General features: G+C 41.2%; 1 protein-coding gene across 2 annotated transcripts; it reads right to left on the bottom strand.

The window, feature by feature from the left end:
* Positions 1–1,481: 1,481 nt before the first annotated feature.
* On the bottom strand, positions 1,482–12,513 carry eif2d (eukaryotic translation initiation factor 2D). Of its 2 annotated transcripts, none has more exons than XM_072367655.1 (15): positions 12,304–12,513; positions 11,713–11,903; positions 11,548–11,631; positions 11,375–11,465; positions 11,184–11,291; positions 9,906–10,180; positions 9,460–9,577; positions 9,337–9,382; positions 9,141–9,247; positions 8,860–9,015; positions 7,522–7,611; positions 6,652–6,747; positions 5,493–5,613; positions 3,324–3,498; positions 1,482–2,217 (listed from the first exon to the last, which is right to left on the bottom strand). In XM_072367655.1, exons 1-15 carry the CDS (start codon positions 12,357–12,359, stop codon positions 2,147–2,149), a joined length of 1,785 nt encoding a protein of 594 aa, XP_072223756.1. In that variant the 5' UTR covers positions 12,360–12,513; the 3' UTR covers positions 1,482–2,146. The 2 variants fall into 2 exon arrangements, with proteins under 2 accessions (XP_072223756.1, XP_072223757.1); XM_072367656.1 differs by having other exon boundaries at positions 8,860–9,000.
* Between the last annotated feature and the right edge of the window lie 9,316 nt (positions 12,514–21,829).

Genomic DNA, 21,829 nt, shown 5'->3' with positions numbered 1-21,829 from the left:
TTTTGATAATCCTGGGTTTGTCTGTGATGGTTTTAGTCTCGTTTACCAGCCTCATAATGGCTTCCTTGACTTTCATTGGTTCAGCTTCTCTTCTCATGTTGTACAATGACAACTTCACCCTCCAAATTGTAGATCAGTGACAAGGGGCAACCCTAGCAGAGTCCAACATACACCTAAGTGCTAAGAATGCAGACACAGCTCCTTTGGTAATACAGAGACTGAATAGCAACTCTACCCTATACCCTATACTCCTGCAGCACCCCCCACAGAATCCCTTGAGGGACATGGTCGTAAGCCTTCTCCAAGTCCACGAAACACTAGACTGAATGATCCACCTCCCAGTCGTCAAGGGCGAAGATCTGCTCCACGACTTGAGAGAAAAATGCACTGTTCCTCCTGAATCTCCGGTTCGACAGTCTTCAGGCCACAGCTCTTGGAAGCCACATCTGCAATTGTGGTCCTGAACATGGTCTACGAAGATACTTGTCGCCAACCTCCCCCGGTAGATGGGAAAAATTCTCCTGGAGGGGCGAGTTGAAACTCTCAAGTACAGGGGCCTCCACCAGATGTTTCCGGTTTACCCTCACGACCTGTTTTTTGCTTGAAAGGTAGGTTCAGCCGTCTTCCCAGCTAAACCTCACCACCAGGCAGTGATTAGTTGACAGCTCTGCCCTTCCCTTCACTCGAGTGTCCAGGACATATGGCTGCAGGTCTAATGATATCAGGACAAAGTTGATCATCGCCCGATGGGGTAAGGTGGCCTGGTACCACGTTTACTTATGAAACATGGTGTTTGTAATGGACAATCAATGACTATCACAGAAGTCCAAAAACAACACACGGAGGATATTCCTCCCAATCATGCCTGTCCAGGTCGCTTCATCATTGCCCACATGGGCACTGAAGTCCCCTAGAAGAACAATGGTGGCCCCAGGTGGCACCTGGTGAAGGAAACCACCCAGAGATCCCAGGAAGGCTGGGTAACCTGAGCTGCTGTCAGATGCTTATGGACAAACAAGTCAGAATCTTCCCTACGACGACTTTAAGATGCAGCCAGGTGACTTTCTCGCTAACTGGAGAAAATTCCAACATCGAGGCGCTCGGCTAGGCAGATTGTGAGTATTTCCACACCCACCACCCTCTCCCCGACAGCAACTCCAAAGTATGAAAGTCTAGATCCTCTTACGACATGATTTAGGCCCCCGCCTTTGCTTACCATCCACTTTGACTTTGAATTTCCTCCCTGAGTGCCCACGAGAGAGTGGCATCCTGACAAATTTTCCATGGGAAACCCCTACCAGGGGCTAAAGTCCCAGACAACACCACTCTCAGGATCATAAGGATACTCAATACCCTCAATCAGAGTACACACTTACAGCTGCAGACTGCAGCTGGCCCAACTGAGATACAGCTGAGGATGCATGCTCTCTGCTGCCAGCAGAAACCAGGTCAGTGAAAAAACTCAAGCTTTTGGTCTGAACTCACCAAAAACTTTATTCTAAAAACCAAGAAGGAGCCAAAACAGAGCAACAAAACAGCCTATTTTCATCAATCTTCAGAAAAATACAGTGAAGTGGGTTTATTCAAATGAATGGTTAACAGTTAGTTGTTGCTGTTTTCCACATAATAAAGCAACTTTAAAGTCAAAGCACACAAAAACACGTTATATTTGTTAGACAATAGAGGCTTAAAACCAACTGTGTTTTACTGAATTGTAAAGTTTGACTGATTTTCTGCTTTTTAGGTCTAAAATCCCAATTTCATGATGCAGTGGACCGAGTATATCAAACGGCCAAAAGCCGACCGGTTCTGGCTTTGTCCTGGAAGTGAGTCGTCTTTGGATGCCAGAGTTAGCACTCTTAACTGTCTACTTACACTGATGAGGAACAACAACTGATTTAATTTAGAAAAAGTTAAGCTTAAATGTGGAACCGCTGCACTTTTGGGTTCAGTTAAAACGAGATCCGTTTTAACCATCAGTGTGTTTCATTTGAGCTGATCTGAGATTTGTCAACCATGGAGATCAGCTGATCAGACGCTCCCAGCATCTGAGAGCAGAAAGCACCGCTCGTTTTTCATATTGAGACCCATTTTTATTGTAATTACTCCTTTTGGGCTGCGTGGTTAATAACACATTTTTGAAATTTCACTTTTTCTTGCCACTTTTGGGAGCTTTATCTAGTCCTTGAATGTACTTGCGAGGAATTTGATAATGATCTGAAATCAAAACAAAAAAAAATAAATTAATAAATATGACAAAGTGACTTAATTAGTACAAATAGAGCAATAACAGATTACCGTATTTTCCGTACCATAAGGCGCACCTAAAAACCTTAAATTTTCACAAAAATCGGCCGTGTGCCATATAATCTGGTGCACCCATAATTCCAAAATCTGTCACGGATACTGCCATTTTGAACTTATTACAGCGCCGAGCATTCATCGGGGCATTAAACCCCTCCGCATCACTCACCTTCACTTTAGCCGCGCCTCTTCGCTCTCCTACATTAAATTAATGGCAACTGGCCACTTCCGTCGCTCGCTTTGCGTTCGGAATCCAGGCGGATCCCAGCCATTCACTCTGAATGGGGCGAAGATTGTATGGAGCTGTACTTAGCAATTGAATCGTGTCATCATTAATGCTTTTGCCCATGTCCCAATGAGCCTGTTCTTCAGTCTGAGATGGGTGAAGCAGACCGATGTGCAGTTTATAAGTTTATAAAGTGTAAAAACCACCGATGATGTTGTCCTTGACCGTCGGACCATGTTTTAGCATGCGCCTTATAATCAGGTGAGTCTTATAATCAGGTGCGCCTTATAATCAGGTGCGTCTCATGTATGGGTTAAGTACAGAAATGGACCCCATAATTGAGCCTTATAATCAGGTGTGTCTTTTGTATGGGTTAAGTACAGAAATGGACCCCATAATTGAGGGTGAGCCTTATAATCAGGTGTGTCTTTTGTATGGGTTAAGTACAGAAATGGACCCCATAATTGAGCCTTATAATCAGGTGTGTCTTTTGTATGGGTTAAGTACAGAAATGGACCCCATAATTGAGGGTGAGCCTTATAATCAGGTGCATCTTATGTATGGGTTAAGTACAGAAATGGACCCCATAATTGAGCCTTATAATCAGGTGCGTCTTATCTATGGGTTAAGTACAGAAATGGACCCCATAATTGACTTATATTCAGGTGAGCCTTATAATCAGGTGTGTCTTATGTATGGGTTTAGTACAGAAATGGACCCCATAATTGAGACTTATATTCAGGTGAGCCTTATAGTGCGGAAAATACGGTAACAGTATTCTGAAGTTTTATACCAAGCAGCAAATTGCCAGTTTGATGAATCTGGTTGCCTTGAATCTGGACCAAGACTTTGTCCTTGGCTCCAGGGATGGGCTGCAAGACGGTGCTGGCCTGAACTCTTCGCTGCAAAGCAGTGGCAACAACTCCTGGATCCAAACCATACACTTCCAAGTTCTTTACTAGAGTCACCTACAGGCAGTAAATGGAAACAGCTCGAGTTAGAACGATAAATGAGCAAAGGCGACACATAAGCTAAGACGTTGTACGGGTATTTGTGATTCCCAGAAGACAATTTGTATGCGAAGTGGTCATTTCAGTGCACATGTGTTGAAACTATCACATGGACAGCCATGAAGTGGTGTTAGAAGAAGTGAGTCTACTCCTAATCTCTCACAAGATGATTCACGAGTGGCCTGTGCAGCAAACAATGGCCGCTCTGTTAACAGTGACATGTAAGCCTTATCTGCCATATTCAGGCCATTTCAAAATGGGTCAGTGGTATTTGTAGAACTTCAGGAAATAAGCATGAATTTCAAATAAGTGCTTGGACATAATCAACTAGTTCCATCTAATAAAACGCCGGCCATGGTCATGCATTTGCCTTTCCAGTAAAAAAAAATCCAAATGTAACATACAAGTAATTACAAGTAATCAGAAAAATTATGTTTAATAATGTCTATTTGAATTTGCAAAATAGTCCTGAGAATACTACAGTATAGATGCCCTTTAAAGGGCAATATAACCCCCCCACACACACCCATGTGAGCTGTACCAACGTCAGACTGCCAATCCGAGCCTGCTGATGGTCATTACAGCGTAGCCGAACACTGTTGGCTCCCTTAGAAATCAAATTTAAATTTGAGGAGTTTGTTTAATTTCCTACAAAAGAGGAGAAACAAGCCGTTAGGACAGAGCTAAAGTCACAGCGGGCTCCAAAAACCTCCGAGCAGGCGAACCAGCCATTACAGTTAAGTAGCTCATGGAGCAGCGAGATTAAAGCAACTGCATGTTGACTTGCGGCGAGTGTCATAAAAGTAAAAGTGGCGTCAGCGTGAGATTACGAGGCAAATAAAAAATTAAACAAAAATTCACTTGGGTGAGCTCGCTTGATTTTGTTCGTTTGGTTCCTACTAAATCCACAGATTTAGTGACAAAATAAGGGCGGTTAAGACCTTCTCTGAGGTTGCATTCTGACATCAGCAGGACACGGCCACCCTTTCAGGGCTGTTATTCTAGTTTATGAATATGTCCTCACTGACTCACTCCTCAACAATGTAGGTCACCCAGTCAGCAGGAAGTCTTTTAAGAGCCAAACTGATGGGGATCAAAGGAAAAAAGGGGTTTCAGGAGATCAGGGATGGTGTCTTAGAAAGTCGGGTTCATCGGAGCTTGAGATTGCGGCTGATGAGAAAGATGTAATGTCATCCAACTGTAAGAACTGTTGGTAAATAGCCTTTATGGGAACGTATTACAGTCCTATGCTATCTCATATGTCCATGATTTGGAAGACTTATGGATTGTGTTGCTTGTTACACCACTAAGATCGCTAAGAAACTGAGGCACCAGCCTTTGCTGCCTCTTTATATGTCATTTAGGAGGGAATTTCAGTGTTCAGTAATCAATTTAAAGTGGTTTCTGACCTTTCAGTGTAAAAAAAAAAGCTGATAATAGGTAAAATTACTGCAAAGCGGACTCCAAATGTCATCACTCAAAGATTTTCAGTCTTAACAGCTTGTTTTGTAACCCAATTCATGTATAAACAGAATAGAGAGGAACTTACTTAAGTACTGGTAATAGTACTTATCCATTAATTCGTCTGAATTAATCACCTAACCAATAACTCAGTTAATCGCTTAAGAGCGATAATACACATTAAAGCTTTCTGAAGTTAAATTTTTGCGCCTCCCTCATGATCATTATTTCCTGAGAAAAGAAAAACGTTTCTTTGTCTGCAGATGTGGCGTGGGAAGGAGAAATGAGAGGGGCCGTCTGCTCATGCTTAAAAAGAGGCCAATGGACGCTGCTTCAGTGAACATTTTTCTGAAATAGCCTTAATCTTTACCAAACGTGTTAGAACTGGAGTCTGAAGTGATCAAATGTCAAACACCTGCATGAGAACTGAAACGTTCCTGCAAACCCCCCACTGATCAGGCAGTTTAAGGAAGTCTTGCAGAAGTTGTCACCTTCTTATTTGAGCCTCGAGAAGCCACAGAGATGTCTATAGGCTCAATGTGGCCCTTCTTTGTTATGGGTGCTCGTCCAGGGAAGATGACTTGATAGCACTCCTGCATTCTTCCCAATGTCCTGTGGGAAAAAAAAGGTTTAATTTCTGACGTTAGTTCACTCAGATGGACGGATGGATAGATAGATATGATGGTAGGTAGGTAGGTAGCTAGGTAGGTTAGTTAGGTAAATAGGCAGATAGGTAGGTAGGTTAGTTAGGTAGGTAGGTAAATAGGTTGGTAGGTTAGTTAGGTAGGTAAATAGGCAGATAGGTAGGTAGGTTAGTTAGGTAAATAGGCAGATAGGTAGGTAGGTTAGGTAGGTAGGTAAATAGGCAGATAGGTTAGTTCGGTAGGTAAATAGGCAGATAGATAGGTAGATTAGTTAGGTAGGTAGGTAAATAGGTTGGTAGGTTAGTTAGGTAGGTAAATAGGCAGATAGGTTGGTAGGTTAGTTCGGTAGGTAAATAGGCAGATAGGTTAGGTAGGTAGGTAAATAGGCAGATAGGTTAGGTAGGTAGGTAAATAGGCAGATAGGTTAGGTAGGTAGGTAAATAGGCAGATAGGTTAGGTAGGTAAATAGGCAGATAGGTAGGTAGGTTAGTTAGGTAAATAGGCAGATAGGTAGGTAGGTAAATAGGCAGATAGGTAGGTAGGTAAATAGGCAGATAGGTAGGTAGGTTAGTTAGGTAAATAGGCAGATAGGTAGGTCGGTAAGTAGGTAGGTAGGTAGGTTAGTTAGGTAGGCAAATAGGTAGATAGGTAACTGAAAACTGAAAATCATCACTGCTGGGTGGAAAGCTTGTATTTCTATATTCAGTCACTTTAAATTCTTTCAAGCTGCCATGCCAGAGCTGCAGAGCCTTCTTGGATAAAGAGTTCTCCATATGAATGCTGTACAGACACAGAATCTCCAAGTGATGACGTTACGAACCCTCAGATATGTCAAAGCAAAATGGAGAGCAGGCAAACCAGGAGATGGAATTTACCCATGTTGTCATTAACCATATTCCATGAAAGGTAAAACTGAACCGAATCATCAACTATTAGCATGCTGTGTAACCTGTAAGTTGAAGATAAAGGAAAAACCTTAAAATGTCTGAATAAAAATAAACTTTACCTGGCAAAGAGGTCATCCCATTTCAGAGACTCCACCTCCTGGTATTCCGATTTCTCCAGTAAGCAGTCACACAGAGTCGGGTTTATAGTCACATAACTGAAGAAAGGGTGAAAAGCACTTAAGTTAGATCAGAGATGTCCAAAGTCGGTCCTCGAGGGCCGCCGTCCTGCAGGTTTTAGATGTTCCCCTGCTTCAACGCACCAGATTCAGATCAATGCATCATTAGCAGGCTTGTGCAGAACTGAACAATCTTTTGCAGAGATCCATTTCATCTGAATCCGGTGCGCTGAAGCAGGGAAACATCTAAAACCTGCAGGACAGCGGCCCTCGAGGTCCGACTTTGGACATCCCTGAGTTAGATGCTTGGAAGTAAACAAGAATCATGCTGCATCATTAAACAATCTATATCTAATTCCTCTCAACACTAATTATCAATTAGTTTCACATCATATGACATCATACACTCACCTTCATGATAAAAAAAGCATTACATTGCTGTTCAGAGTCACATTTAAACATTTCAGCTGACCGTAATGACATTACATGGTCTGGGGTCAGAGTTATATTTGTTTAGTGGCAATCAGGGCAGTATTTTTACCACTGAAAGAAATTCTAAGAAGTTTATGACTTCAGTATCTTCAGTTATTTCAGAGGGTCATCCTTTTTTTTCCCATTTTTTGTCAGCTGACAAGCCAGTAGAATCTAATTGAGAAATAGCAGTTACTTAAAAAATAAAAAAAACTCCCCATGAACATAAAACCTCGACTAAACTCTGCTGTCACACGGACAATATGCACCGTTATCTTGAGTTTTCAAATGACGCAGATCAGAACCTAATGAAACCCTTACAGAGCTTAATCAGTCTCTTACTTCTTATTATTTTCATCCACCAGTTCATTTTTCTTCACATATTCCGTGACTATGCTTCTTACTTCAGCAGGGTGCATTGTTGCTCCTTTCCTGCAAAGGCAACGAAGCAAACATCAGAACCCCAACCAGAGCGCAAATGTCTGAAAGCATCTTCACTTTCTGTGATTTTAGTAGAACTTTATCCGTTCTACTAAGTTGTTCATGACTTGTTCTTATTTGAAAGAGAGCTAACACGTTCGTTTACTTGAAGAAGTGGTGACTTAGCATGGAATAGAAACATAACCTTGGGTTAGGTGAGCTTGATAAACTGGCAACTGGTGCTATGTTTGAACTGTCCACTAATTGCCTGAATAGCACATTATAAAATGAACAGAACTACAAACTCCGAAGCTAGTAGCCAATGCAGCGCGCTAACATTAGCTACAACTAGCTGGTGCCAACATTCACAGCTCGATATTCTGAGTTCCTGGTAAGCAACTATTACTAACAGACTTTGTCTGTTTAACCATGCGTGAAATGTGTTTAGGAGTCGTATTTGAAGTTGTATTCAGTACAAACAGTGTGTCGTAATGCAGCTACTGTGAACGCCACGGCTCCATAAACAGTTCAAAGATCATTCATCATATCTTATCTTTCTGACTTGTTATATTAATCTTGTGATTCTATGATTTATTACAGCATTCTGATTTCATTTCTTTTAATTTCAGGTCAACTTTGTGTATCTCTTACGCCATTTCTCAAATGTTTTACAATCAGAAAACGCCAACTTTAACACAGTTAGAGCAACATTGTGCGCGCTGTAGATATTACAATGTTTTTCCTTTTATCTACTTATTTTTTGCATGAAGCGTGTTGTAATCTAGTTACTGGGACGCCATGTGCTTCCATGATCATGTAACCATGATGTTTGCTGCTTTCTCTTAAAAAAATCTCCCAAATACTGCACATCCCGTTTCATGGATGTGAAAAAAGGAGTCGAAAAAATGCTAATTAGTGACAGAAATCCTGTTTTATCATTTACTGCGGAAGTCAAGTTCTGTCAATGACAAATGAAGCAATACTCAAAGAAAAACAGAGTTACTACTACTTCATTCATGACTGACAGAGGGGACAGTAATACAGATTACTATTTGTTTTCATTTCATTTTGGAATATTATCTTATCCCTTTACAAGACTGAAGAGGTAAAGGTCACTTGAAGCAAAGCTATCCCTGGGTGGCTGGAATATTTATTTTAAGTAAACACAAGTATGCCCTCTGATGTCCTCCTGAAGTCTGGGGAAGCCAAGGAAACAAGAGGCTAGAAGAAGAGGCAGGGTAAGAAAACACACACACACACCTCTTGTGTGCATCTGAAAAGAGAGGCTCCAGCCGAGCAGTCACTGAGTACAGAGCTGTGATCTCTGGAGGATGGTACGCAACTTCTCCCTCCCCACACTCCTGCACCACAGTTGGTTCCACAGCTGTTTCCTCTGGAATGCTGAAGGAAAGCAGTCTATAAAATATTTAAGCAACACAAAAGAGAAAAAAAAATAACCCAACAGAGCAGTTCAATGTGGGCAGATGACAAGTCTGAATTTAAACCAGAATTTCTTCATGCTGAGGCAGGACTGGACTCACGCTGGATTTTTCCAGTCCACCTCCACAATGCTCTCCACACCTTTGGTGAGAGCTTTCACTCGCACCAGATTATGCTGCTGTTGCATGACTTGGAGAAACTTGGACAGCTGTCAGAAGAACAAACACGCATACTGATACACACGTAATGTTTTCTACTCCGTGACTTAAACACATCATTCAGGGAAAACTTTCATACCTTTTTATAGCTAGATTTCTTGATGTCAAGTTGCATTCCATTTGGGCTGCAAAACACAGAAAATACATCAGCATGTATTTCAAGTCCCCTCCATCAGTTCCAGAAAGGGGGATTTTACTTTACCAGCAGGAGAACATGTGGATGCGGAGAAATGTACTAGTCAGCAGAGGGAGCTCCGACTTTTTCACCTTGGTCTTTAGAGCGTGCAGAAAGCACTGCAACAGCAGGGCATCCATCACCTCTGTAAAATCAGGTATGACCCTGGTCACATCCTTTCAGCTGTACAGGTTGCACATTTGCAACATCAGAACTCTTATTTTCCAGCTCAAGCCTCATATCATAAACATCTGTTCACAAAGTTAATGCTGCCAGCCCTCGGATCTGCCCTGCCACCCTTCAGTGGCGACTATTCCAATGGATTTGAATCTGTGGTCGTTATTTAAAAGGCAGATAAAGGGAAGCTGTTATGCTGATAACAGCCTCGTCTGAATTAGCTTTTAAGATTCACCCTTTCCAGTAATTTCATGCATGTAGTTCAATAAGTAAGCAGACCCGACTGAATCTCTTACCTTGAGGTGTTTTCTGGTCATCCTGGTTCTCCTCCTCTTTCTCATTGCTAATTTCACATTTGTTTTCCTCGAGCTCAGCTAGCTTCAGCTCCTCCAGCCCACAGCAGGCTGTATCTGCGACTGTTTCACCAGAACTCGGCTGCTCCTCCACACGCTTCTCAACCTCTTCCTCCTCTTCTTTTTCACTGACATCACATTCATCTCCGCTCAGCCCTTGCTCTTCACTCTCAGCTGAATCTGGTAAAGAAGGAGGGCCTGACTTATCACCAAATGCCCTATATGAAAAGAATCAAAAAAAGAAGTATTTTTAACGCACGGCTGCAGGAAGAGCAGCTTTCTGGTGGCTGTCACAGCAGAAACTGATGTCAAAAAAACATTAAACGGCAACAACAGCTCTCTGATATTCACAGTGAAAAGTTTTACTGAAACTCTCAGTATTAGTTCAACTAAGCCTGCTTATAAATGTCAGAAGATGTCAGCGTGCAGCACATCGATGGTAAAACGCTCTGGAGTCTGAATCAGCATCAAGCAAGAGGCGCAACCACCACAAGACGCTAACTGAAAACAGGTCAGTTCAGGCACAAAACTCTGGAGAAGCAACGAAAAGGGATGATTATTGAAAGGAAGAAAACTAAAACAAACGCCTCATTGTTGCCCAGCTGAGGTTAACTCACAGAACATGAGGAAATCTCATAAAGTGTCTCTAAAAACCTGTGTCACACGGGGCATTTCATTCATTATTAGAGGGGTACCTCGGAAAAGAGGGCATGTTGAAGTCCCCCAAACTTTCATCGAGCCTTCACAAATCCATAAAAATGGATTGTAAAAAGCATTCTTAATGATATTATTAACGTGTATCTGTCACTTTATCCCTTCTGGAAATTGGGAAATCTCTTTTCTTTCTTAAATCAGGCATTATCTGTCTTTATTTCACCAATACTTTAAGAAGAATGAATGAATGAACGTGTGCTATAGCTCTGTTAGCTCATAGCTGCTGTGTTGTTGTTATTGGCGGCTATCGGGGGGCTTATAGAGGGCTTTCTACACATTAGTCTAAAGTGATGATGTCATCGACCCCCAACGCTGCAGCACAGTTTATTTATGAACGTATTTCACTGCAGAAATAAGGTCCAGGTTTAAAAATACCGGAGTTCCCCTTTAAGACATTTGAACCCAGACTTCTGCACTGTATCATGTCATTGAGCCGTTGTCATGAATGAACAGTTTCTATTAAAGAAACGTTACTCAACAATAAGCAAGAAGATGGAAGACACTAACCAGAGGTAATCCATGTAAGTGTGGAGGACACACACTCCTCTCCCTTTCATACCCAGATTGTGCATCTCTGAAGTGGACACTGCAGCTTTGCCAACTGCAACAGGCGACCTGCAATCAACCAGGAGAGCGCTGTCAAGCTTATATGTTTGAGAAATGTGGGGAAAAGGTTGCTTTTTTTCTCCGAAGCGTACCTATTTCTCACGAGTGCAACTGCACAGACGTCCCCCCGGTTCACCTCCGGCAGGCCACACGAAGGCACCACCACCCCGGGCAGCATGAGATCTTTGGAAAAGCACCATATTTTCAGCATTTCTATCCTCAGTGTCGACACTAAAATGTTTTTCGTCTTAGAGAAGAAACTCACCGGCCCCTCCGACCAATTTCTGAAGCACAGGAGGCCACGTCCTGAATACTGGAAGGAGAGCAGGGCAGCGCCATAGCACATACACTGAAAGATGTGACGACACACAACACACTGAGCACATCTGTCACCTTTTACATCATCTCAGTGTTATTCCAGCTGCGTTACCTGTAGGATAAAGCCGCTTCTCCAGTTCAAAGAAAAGGGGATTTTTGTGAAGAACATAAACTGTCACAGCCTCTCCCTTGTGTGCGTAAATCTTCACAACGTTTAACTCCTCTTTGTTGGGCAAGAGCTCGGACAGCTCATCAGCGGACAGCGAAGGAAATGCTGCACAGAGGTCAGCTTTGAGCTTTCTCCTAGACGTAGGAACAAAAACAGTGGTCTCATTTATTTGGGAGTGACACACTTTGAAGGTAGAAACGTTTCAAGTGGTTTTCATTAAAAAGTCACATCCGGTCAGCTCATGGTTGTCAACCAGCCGGGGTTTTTTCTCAGACTGGTCTCTCTCTGTGTGATACCGAATGTGCTGATGCCGGATGATGAATTCCAGGTGTCTTCCATCAACATGACTCAGAAAATGAATGACCAGGACAGTAGGACTCACAGAAAATGATTAAAAATGCTCAGAAACAATTTCATACCGATGCAATTACAGGTCTGACGAAGTTACAAATGCGACAAAAGCGCTATTTATCACCCCCACGTAAGATTTGCAACGCTGGGTTTGACTGTCGGGGGGCAGCGGCACCAACTCACCTGTCTGAACCTTTGATAACGGTGTTGGATTTGACACGGAAGGGTTTGGCAAACATATTCACAGAAAATCGTTACAGCGAATAATTCAGCACTATTTAGACAAAGTCTCTTCTGTTCCATACATCAGCACATTTCTGCGGCAACATGTTTTGAACGTCATCAATACTGATCTGCAGCGACTAAGCGCTCCTCGTTGAACAAGACAGTCCGACGCATATTTATGTCCGTAAGGAAACTGTACCGTAAGACAGACAGCCGTTCCGCAGCCATAACTTCTCAGTCACACTTTCAGGTCACCATGCCCTAATTTCCCAGTATTTACCCGTTAATTTAGAAGCTTTTGTAGCTGAACCTAGCTGGTTTAATTCTGTACTCGGACTATTATGTTTATAATATGCATTTAGCAGATGCTTTTATCCAAAGCGACTTACAAATGAAGATATAACAAGCTATACAAAAAGCTAACAATGCGTTTAACTATTAAGGAGTTAAAGTGGTGAGAAAGAGAAGATAGTTAAAACTGTTAGAACTAAACCAACTTCATTCATCTAGTGAATCTAAAAGCAGGCAGACAGAATTGAGATATTTTTTTAATAGTCATAACCAAAACCGTTACGTAAATGAAAAGGGTTTCTAAAACTAAATCCATAAAAGAAATGAAAACACAACATAATGCATTTTAAATCATTATAACTATGATGCTAAATAAGTATCATACTATAATAAATTAGCAAAAGTAAGGATTGAATTTAGTATAGAATCGGATTAAGAGATAACACAGGCATTTTTTCCAAATAGGGTCCATCTGCTGTCCCCTTTTATGTCTCCTATTTTCCTTTATTGTCCGTATTTGATCATTTGGACCAGCTTTTTTTTTTTTGTTTTTGGCAAAATGAAACAAAAGCTAATCAGGCCACAGTCGTTGCATGCACACATAATGGGAGAGTTTTCCATATTAGACGGGGCTCCAGTCCCAACATGAAATAACATACCTTCACATTCTGCATTCACATGATTCACAGATGTCCACTTCTTTTTCGGTCTGCCTTGAATTTCTCATCTGGAAAACACTTTGCTGTTAAACGGAAATTTTATTAGCTTTCCGTTGTATGAGATTGACTGGCCGCACCATTAAATTGGGTTTTCACATTTACAATATCACAGTTACCTCAGCTCAAAACACATATTGTTAAGCCAGTGCTTTATCACACTTTCATTCTTCCTCTCATTTGTACTCTTTGGCAAAGAAAGAGTGCATTGACAGCTTTAAAATGCTATTTATGTTGGTTTATCGTCAACGATAACATATTACTATATATTTATACAGTATATTTTCATGTGATACGTTAGTCCAGAGACCGCTGGGATAGTCCCCCCCCCCGCTGGGCCGATATAGAAAATGGATGAATGGATGTTATTACAGTCTGCTTTAATGCAAGCTATGAAGATTTCCTAACTTTAACCACATAGTTTGTAATGTGCAAAACAGCGATGAAACGGTGACTGAAAGCACAAGGAAAGAGAGGCTAACTCCAAAGAAAAGGCTATTTAAGGTAAAGTGAGTTTAAAAACACAAGTGGACGAGACTCGGTTGGTTGCACCGCTTTACTGTCGTCTGCAGAGCACCTTTCCACACGATCCTTAGGACCCCCAAATGCTAAATATGTGGCCTCATAAATGTAACAGCAGTTGTTTTTCTGAGCATTTCCCACAATACTGGGACTCTGTGTTCCTTAATGAAGTTGTTTTCATGTCTCGTTGCGTGAATGCAAACTTTGCGTAAATTCTTTCAGATGAAGAGTTTAGATCGCGTGTAAAGCGCAATTGTTCGAAGGAAAGCACCTCAACTTATACGTGAAGCTGAAGAAAGAGGGTTCGTTGTTCTAGCTTCTACATAATACTAAATCAAGCAGTTGACTATAGCTCGCACAGCCTTTATAACATCTGCATCCGAAGGGTTTTCATACACATATTAACATCGTTCATGTGCTCAATTTCATCTGCATGCATCAAACACTCCTTTAATTATTTCTACCTCTCGGCTCCAGTGATTTGTTCTTTGCATTAACATGACAGAGCAACATCTTTCTAAAGCTTTATATGTCCACTGTGCACAGCATGAAAGCTCGACAAACAGACTTCCTTCTCTCAGCCCGTCTGCTTTTCATCACATGCTTACAACTATTTGCAAAATAAGTAGCTGAAGCTGCTGCAGTGAAGGTTAACAGATGTGTGAAATAGTACCACCTCGGGTTGTTGCATATGGGGTGACAGGCAATATTTACAATGAGAGGCCCAAGTTCTAGAGGTGAGGTCACTGAAATGAGTTATTGATTTCTTTTTTTCCACACAGAAATCTGTATTTTCTGGTGATTGTGTGTTCATTCTCAACAGACAGCTTTGTCAGTGTCTAATTTCTGTGCCAGAGTCAGTTATTACAAATTACCCAGGGGGTGAAGCCTCGGGTCTTTCATGTTGTTTTACATGAGGAGTGTTGACATGTTCTGAGCAAACACCACCAGCCGGAGAGAGAGGAGACATGCCTGTGTCTAAAAGCAGCCTCGAGTCGGAATCCACAGATGGGTGAAAGGTAATGAAATCTGGCAGGTTACAGCGGGGTAAGGTGTCATCTTAAGGTGCAAGGCAAGATGTTTCACGCTAAGTTTGCCCTAATGGGGACAAATATTTGAACTTTACAGTGTTCAAGGTAGAAAAATGTAGCAAAACATCTGGCTAAACACTGTGTACAAGCTGCTGCTCTGATCTCCAGCTCTTCTTGTGCTGTTCTGCGGTGTCTTAGGAAGCACAATTAGGACATTTCCTAACATATTTAATGTGACACAGATGGAAACATTTTTGATCATGTATATATTTATGTCCTAAAGAAAACATTGTGGTGCTGAGAAGCATCTGAAATTCAGCATGCACCCATTCTGTGTTACAGATCTTCCCAACGAAAGCTCGAGCAAAACTAAGCCTCTGAGTACAGATTTATGAAAATATAAAGGTGGAATAATCCGTGTTTACGAGAAGTATTGAAAGCTGTTTGCTTGAACATAGCTTGTGCTGTAACAATGCTTTCCAACAACAAATAAATGCAGATGTTGCTGCAAACTGATTCACGTGTGCGTGCATGTGTGTTCATATAGTAACAGGGACTGCTTTGATGTGCCGGGATCTTTGAGGCTTGTTCTGAAAACACCACGAGTGGAGCTGTGTTTTGGAGAAGAGACGATAAAACTTTGACCAACACGTACAACAAGTTTAAACGTTTTATTTGCATCATAAAATTCATGGTATAAAATGACATCACAGGGAACATTGAACTTAAGCAGATTAAAAAAACAAAACAATAAAACTTCATATGTGAAAATCACAAAGCTGGAAAATGCATATGCATATCCAACTCTGATCCACACGTCCAAGACCTAATGGGTTTGTCCTCTGTTCAAGGTCCACCCCACCTTCAACTTTCAAGAAAATATGAGGTTCTGCCAACAGAAAGACAGATGGTACTCAGAAAAAAGCCAAACCTCCTGCCAGATAATTCTGACTCGGTTAACTGAATGCAGTTCTGACTTGGTGCTGATGTAGAAGTGCATCAGTACAACTGATGGCATGAAACCTTTTTTTAATTAATTCATTTTTTGGCCAATTGATTATGAATCACTTTCAAAATGAAATGGGAGTGATCTATACGAATAGAACTGATTAATACTAGAAAAAACAGGTAGATACGTTTTGCATTTAAGTTAAGAGAACAACAAGTATCTGGCAAACAAAGTCATAAAGTTAATGAACTGGCGGGAATGATCCCCTGGATGTGCATCCAGTACCATCCAGTATGCTTGGCAGCTCTATTCTTTGCACGATGAGGTGTCACCTGCACAGAAAAGGCCTTTGAGTCCATCTCTGATGACTTTGATGAAAACTGGACTCTCCACCACAGACATAAAGAAGATAAGATAATTCCTGCTGCAAACACAAAGGACCCTCTATCTTCATAGACTCATGAAAGTGTATCTTTGCCCCTTGTTTGAGTCTGAATCGATGTGAATTATTCAGGTTTTGACAGAAGGAATTCTCCATTCACAAAGAGATTTAAACACGTGACACAAGCAGAACGGAGAATGCGTCCCCTGTGTTTTGGTCTGGTTTGTCACCAGTGGAAACGCACCCCCAGTTGCCGCAGACTTATTTTGAGCTCCTATAAACACAACATTAAAATAACATGTGTATTTGGTTGCAGCACAGCCAAACATCTTGTTCTGATAAAGCAGTCTGCCAGATATTGGACTTTTCCATGGCAACAGCAGGGGCCGCGCAGTGGTTTGGTGGTTTGCACGCCGCCTCTTAGCAAGAAGGTTCCTGTTTCAAATCTCAGCCGGGGCCTCTTTGTGTGGAGTTTGGATGTTCTCCCCATGCCAGCATGGGTTCTTTTGAGGTGCTCCAGCTTCCTTCCAGTTCAAAAACAAACACGCTAGTTTAGCTGATAAATTTTAACTGGACCATAGGGGGGGAGTGCGTGGTTTTCGTCTGTGGGTCATGGGCTGGTGACTTCTGCTGTGCTTCTTGCCCAATAACAGCCGGAAATGACCCCAGACACTTTGTGACCGTGCGTGGCATTAAGCTGGTGTGTAAAATGAATTAAATAATAATTGGCAACAGCGGGATTTGTTTTCCACACAAAAGAAGGACACAGTAACATTGGCCTGGTTTCTGGGGTTAAAGGGTGAGCAGCCTGTCAGCTGCTGCTCTTCGTTTATCAGGAAAACCATAAATACATGTAAAAGGAAAGACTATCACTGGTATGGTACTGCTTCAAAGCAGGTTTTACACTTTCTAAAAACATTATCCAACAAATATTGCTCATAATAGCACAGGAGAGGCATTACAAGACATTTTACGCAGTTCATTAAGATTCTTCACACAAGGAAAACTACAAATTAAGTTATTGACCAGGTTAAACTCTCATATATATATATATATTCTTTGTTGAACGAATATAAAAGTGTGGAACAGATGGTTTTCTTTCAGAATCAAGTCATTCTGTTGTGTCAGCCTAATATGAATGGGCTGGTTCAGCCTCATCTTCTCTGAATAAAAACTAAAACTCCATATATAAACAAGGAATTTATCTATGTTTCTTATGTCAGTTGAATAAATGAAACTTCCATTCAATTCCAGTCTAATTGAAAAAAGTATAAATAACATCCATAAAACCTGTACTGGTTTGTTTATCCCAGCCATAGTAAATTCATTTAATCGACCCTAACGAATTATGTTGACACAACCCAAACTAAAGGATTTGATGCTACAGAATTGCTTAATGCTGAAAGAAGACCATGTAACTGTGAGGAAATGTCTTTCACATGCTCTTTTTCTTATGTTTATCAAGAAGTTATCATCTTAAGTGGTTGATTTACTTATAACCAACAAGAATGAATTAGTTAACAAGCCTAAACTCATATACAACTATATTAAACTATTACTGATATATTGCAAATATGACCATTTAGATTTTTTACTCCTTTTAAGCCTCAGCTCCCACAAACTCTTCCTCACAGCAGCAACATGATGCATAAGCAATGCCAAGTACATAAGCCAAGTTAGTTAGATTAGAAAGGACTCAGAACAGTATCTTTTTAAAAAAAATTGTATTTAAGTCGTTGCTCGTTTGATTGAGTTGCAGGAAATAAAAGATGTTGAAATGGTGCATTCTGCCACTGTATGAACAGCTCACTGGTGCAAAGATGCTCTTATTGCACAAACTGGAGTGCAGAGTTGGAAAAATGTCATATGTGGGGATGCGTGTTAGCGGTCTGAGGCTGATAAGGTGCGCACTTTTTATTAGGACAGTTTCCACAACTCTGGCAGACAACTTTGGACTCCTGGTCTGCTTTCGATGTTGAAACCATTCAGAGAGACTTCTTGGCTCACGGATGCTGCTGAGAAGGTTTGCCAGCATAATTTATGTGTCTATCGAATGACCCCGACCAGAAACCACGACTTTTGTTTTTATCATTTTCAAACATGAGAAGAATTCCTCCAACATCAAGAAAGAGGTTTTTTTTTTGTTGCTATATTTGGCAGCAAAGTGGCACAGGAAGTTGGTCGTATGAAACACAAAAGTAAGAAAACTAAAGTAAAGTAAAGAAAATGTTGCACTTCACTTTGATCCAAGCCTAAAGATACGTCTTAAATGTCAGAAATGCAAATTCTACTGACAGACCAGGAGCTCACTGTGAGAGCGCAGTCCTCCACCAAGGCCAGTTATCCTCACAGTTTTCAGGAAACACTTCTCGCTCTGTGTCAGGACCCGATGGCTTCTTCCTTTGTCTGTGTTGCAAAGTTTATGGACTTTATGAAACTCCACCGAGTTTCATAAAGTTCAGAGATTTTATTTGATTTTTTTGCCAATTCTTGTACAAAACTACAGGAAAACATACCTAAAAATAAGAGAGGAAACCTGCATGAATGGTAAGCTACTTTGATTTCTTTTTCAGCATGAGCTTGCAGAACAGTCACTCTTTAATTAATTCATCTTTCAGCTCTTTTATGGCCCATTTTACCAAAATAACCAAAATAACTAACCACAATACTATATCAGACAAAGTATCACGGTTCCAGGTATTATCGCGATACTGCGGCTTTTTTTTAATTATCATTATTTTCACGAACTGCAATGTATTTGTACAAGTTATAAATACTTTAATTAATATGTAATATGTAATTAATTACACATGTTGTTATGTGCATGATAAACAGAATACGGATATAAATAATCGACTTAGGATGACAAATCCACTGTCTTTTAAAAATATCTATTTGACAATAATTCTTCTTCTCCAACATAAAACATAGAGGACAAAATACAATAAACAGGAACTGATTCCCTGTGAAAACTATATTTAATGTATTTTATAGGTGCTTTAACAGCTTTTAACTCTTCATTCTTCAGCCTGTACACGGCGCATATCGCCTAATATTAGCCAATTAGAAAATAAACAGGAAATACTACCCTGGTATTCAACATATACATCTTTGTGAGGACACTGCAGGTGTTTTATGAGGTTGGATGTGTTGCCTCCTTTGTCTCCTACAGCTTGATGGCAGCGCCATCGTCTATCGCTTTACCGTCTGTGCCTTGTTTAAACCCAGAATAGTTCCAAATGTGGCTTTTGGAGTTTGTTTTTAGTGGTTTAGCGATAAACCGAGCCCAGCTCCTGAACAACAACCCCACACCATAATCCCCCCTCCCACCAAACTTTACACTTGGCACAATGCAGTCAGACAAGTACCGTTCCCATGGCAACCGCCAAACCCAGACTCCTCCATCAGGTTGCCAGATGGAGAAGCGTGATTCGTCACTCCAGAGAACGCGTCTCCACTGCTGTAGAGTCCAGTGGCGGCAGCTTTACTCCACTGCATCCGACGCTTTGCATTGCACCTGGTGATGTATGGCTTGGATGCAGTCACCATGGAAACCCATTCCATGAAGCTCTCTATGCTCTGTTCTTGAGCTGATCTGAAGGCCAAATTAAGTTTGGAGGTCTGCAGCGACTGACTCTGCAGAAAGTCGGCGACCTCGGCCTCCGCTGACGCCATCTTACGTGGCCGAGCACTTCGTTGCCGAGTTGCTGTCGTTCCCAATCGCTTCCACTTTGTTATGATACCACTGACAGCTGACGGTGGAATATTTAGCACAGGTGGCATCCTATCATGGTACCAAGCTGGAACTCTCTGAGCTCCTGAGAGCGAGCCGTTCTTTCCCAGACGTTTGCAGAAGCAGTCTGCATGCCAAGGTGCTTGGATTTATACACCTGTGGCTGTGGAAGTGACTGTAACACCTGAATTTAATTATTTGGATGGGTGAGTGGATACTTTTGGCAGTATAGTTTAATTTGATTCTTGATGATGGACTCATGAAGTAATGATTCAATCATTTAGAGATGTGCTTTTCCAAAAAGAGACATGGAGCATAAGTGTCTCCCAGATTGTATGAAATTCCATCTAATAAAAAGCATAAAAACATGTCTGTATGTATAAGAAATTCTGGCCTCAGTTGCTGAAAATTTGAACCTCCAATGAAAAAAATCCACACATCTGTTTCAGCATCTGTATAAATGCAATTACTGCACATTGTCTTTAAGTTAGTTGAATGGTGACTTTGGCAGCTGATTTGGTAATAGAATCAGGAAGTCATTAGAGCAGTCTGGAAATGCTTCAAGTGACCACAGGCAGTCTTAATGAGATGATTTTTGATGCATTTTGTTGTCTGACGGATGAAACAGAAAAAAAGAATAACTATAAGTAGCTTTATTTCGAATTTGGCTGTATCAACATACATGTACAATGTAAAAAAATGTCACACTGAATGTACTTAGCTGCACATTTGGTCTTAGATTTAAGACTACAAGTTGCTCTGTTTTGTGCTCTTACTAAGAGTTTCCAGACCTTTTTTCGCAAAAGAATCCTCAAGTTTCCTTTCTTTTCAGATGGGAAATAATTTTAGGGTTATTAAGGTCTGTTACTGGCTGAACAAAGTCCATTTCAAAACAGAGTGTTACCAATTTCCTCAAAGGGACCCAGAGACTTGAATTTGTGAAAAAAAACAACCCTTAAAACTCTGCATCCAATTTCCTTGCCCCAATAGAGAACATCGGTGACGAGGCCTTTCTGAAGACTATTTGCAGGATGATCATGGTGCTTCTCTGTGTGCCGGCGCCAGCAGAACCATATGTTCACTTTCCATACAACTTGAGTACTGTAATTGACAAAAGGAGCACTTGCGGCATGGGAAAAGAAATAGATATGTTGAAGGAGGAAGATCTTGTACAAATAACAGGGTTTGGCATATTTTGTTGACACATACTGTATATATTGGACCCGAAGCATGCCGTGACACAAGGATTAGATTTAAAAATTTCCCTTAGCTGCAATGATTTAATATCAGAAAGAACGGCACTAATTGCCGTGTCTTGTGTGGTTACACTTTCAATAGCAATTGCACGTACATAACAGCCACAACACAACTGTAAAAGACAAACCAGACATGTAGTTTCTGTGTTAATGAAAAGGCTCGACACGGAGATGGAAAACAAGGTTGTTAAAAAGCAGATGTTCTCGCCAGCTCACAGATGGGATTGCTTGAGGTAATATGTTGTAATCTTTATTACATGCACGTGGAAAAATGTATGTTCTATGCACTAATGAGGGACTACAGATGCGAAGAGGGATGGTGGGGTTATTTACACTATATCAGCTACGTCTTCCACTCAGTCAGAGAGAGACACAGGAGAGGTGAGCTTGGGAGGAGACGCCGTCACAGATCAATTGACTGGTAGGGATTCTGTACCTTCTGCCCATTTGGAAAGCATGAAATGTCTCAGATTACTGCAGCAGCCTAATTCTCAGCCTAAGTGTGTGATTTGGTGAAAAGGAAACATGGCACTTTGTTTCCTGTTGTCTGTAAATTGCATCATTTTGACCAGTTATCTTCCCCCTTTGTTTTCTATCAGTAATC

The sequence above is a fragment of the Leuresthes tenuis genome, unplaced genomic scaffold (genome assembly GCF_036924035.1).
Source record: "Leuresthes tenuis unplaced genomic scaffold, fLeuTen1.0.hap1 SCAF_16, whole genome shotgun sequence".
In the NCBI taxonomy this organism is placed as follows: domain Eukaryota; kingdom Metazoa; phylum Chordata; class Actinopteri; order Atheriniformes; family Atherinopsidae; genus Leuresthes; species Leuresthes tenuis.
Note: the sequence above shows the minus strand (reverse complement) of the source record. Positions and strands in the feature narration are given on the sequence as shown.

Excerpts from the sequence above, each read along its gene's own strand:
- eif2d (XM_072367655.1), bottom strand. The coding sequence starts at position 12,359 with ATGTTTGCCAAACCCTTCCGTGTCAAATCCAACACCGTTATCAAAGGT. Across the intron at positions 6,748-7,521 it reads GTGGATGAAAATAATAAGAA|TTATGTGACTATAAACCCGA; the intron begins GTAAGAGACTGA and ends CCCTTTCTTCAG. Across the intron at positions 3,499-5,492 it reads CTCGAGGCTCAAATAAGAAG|GTGACTCTAGTAAAGAACTT; the intron begins GTGACAACTTCT and ends TACTGCCTGTAG.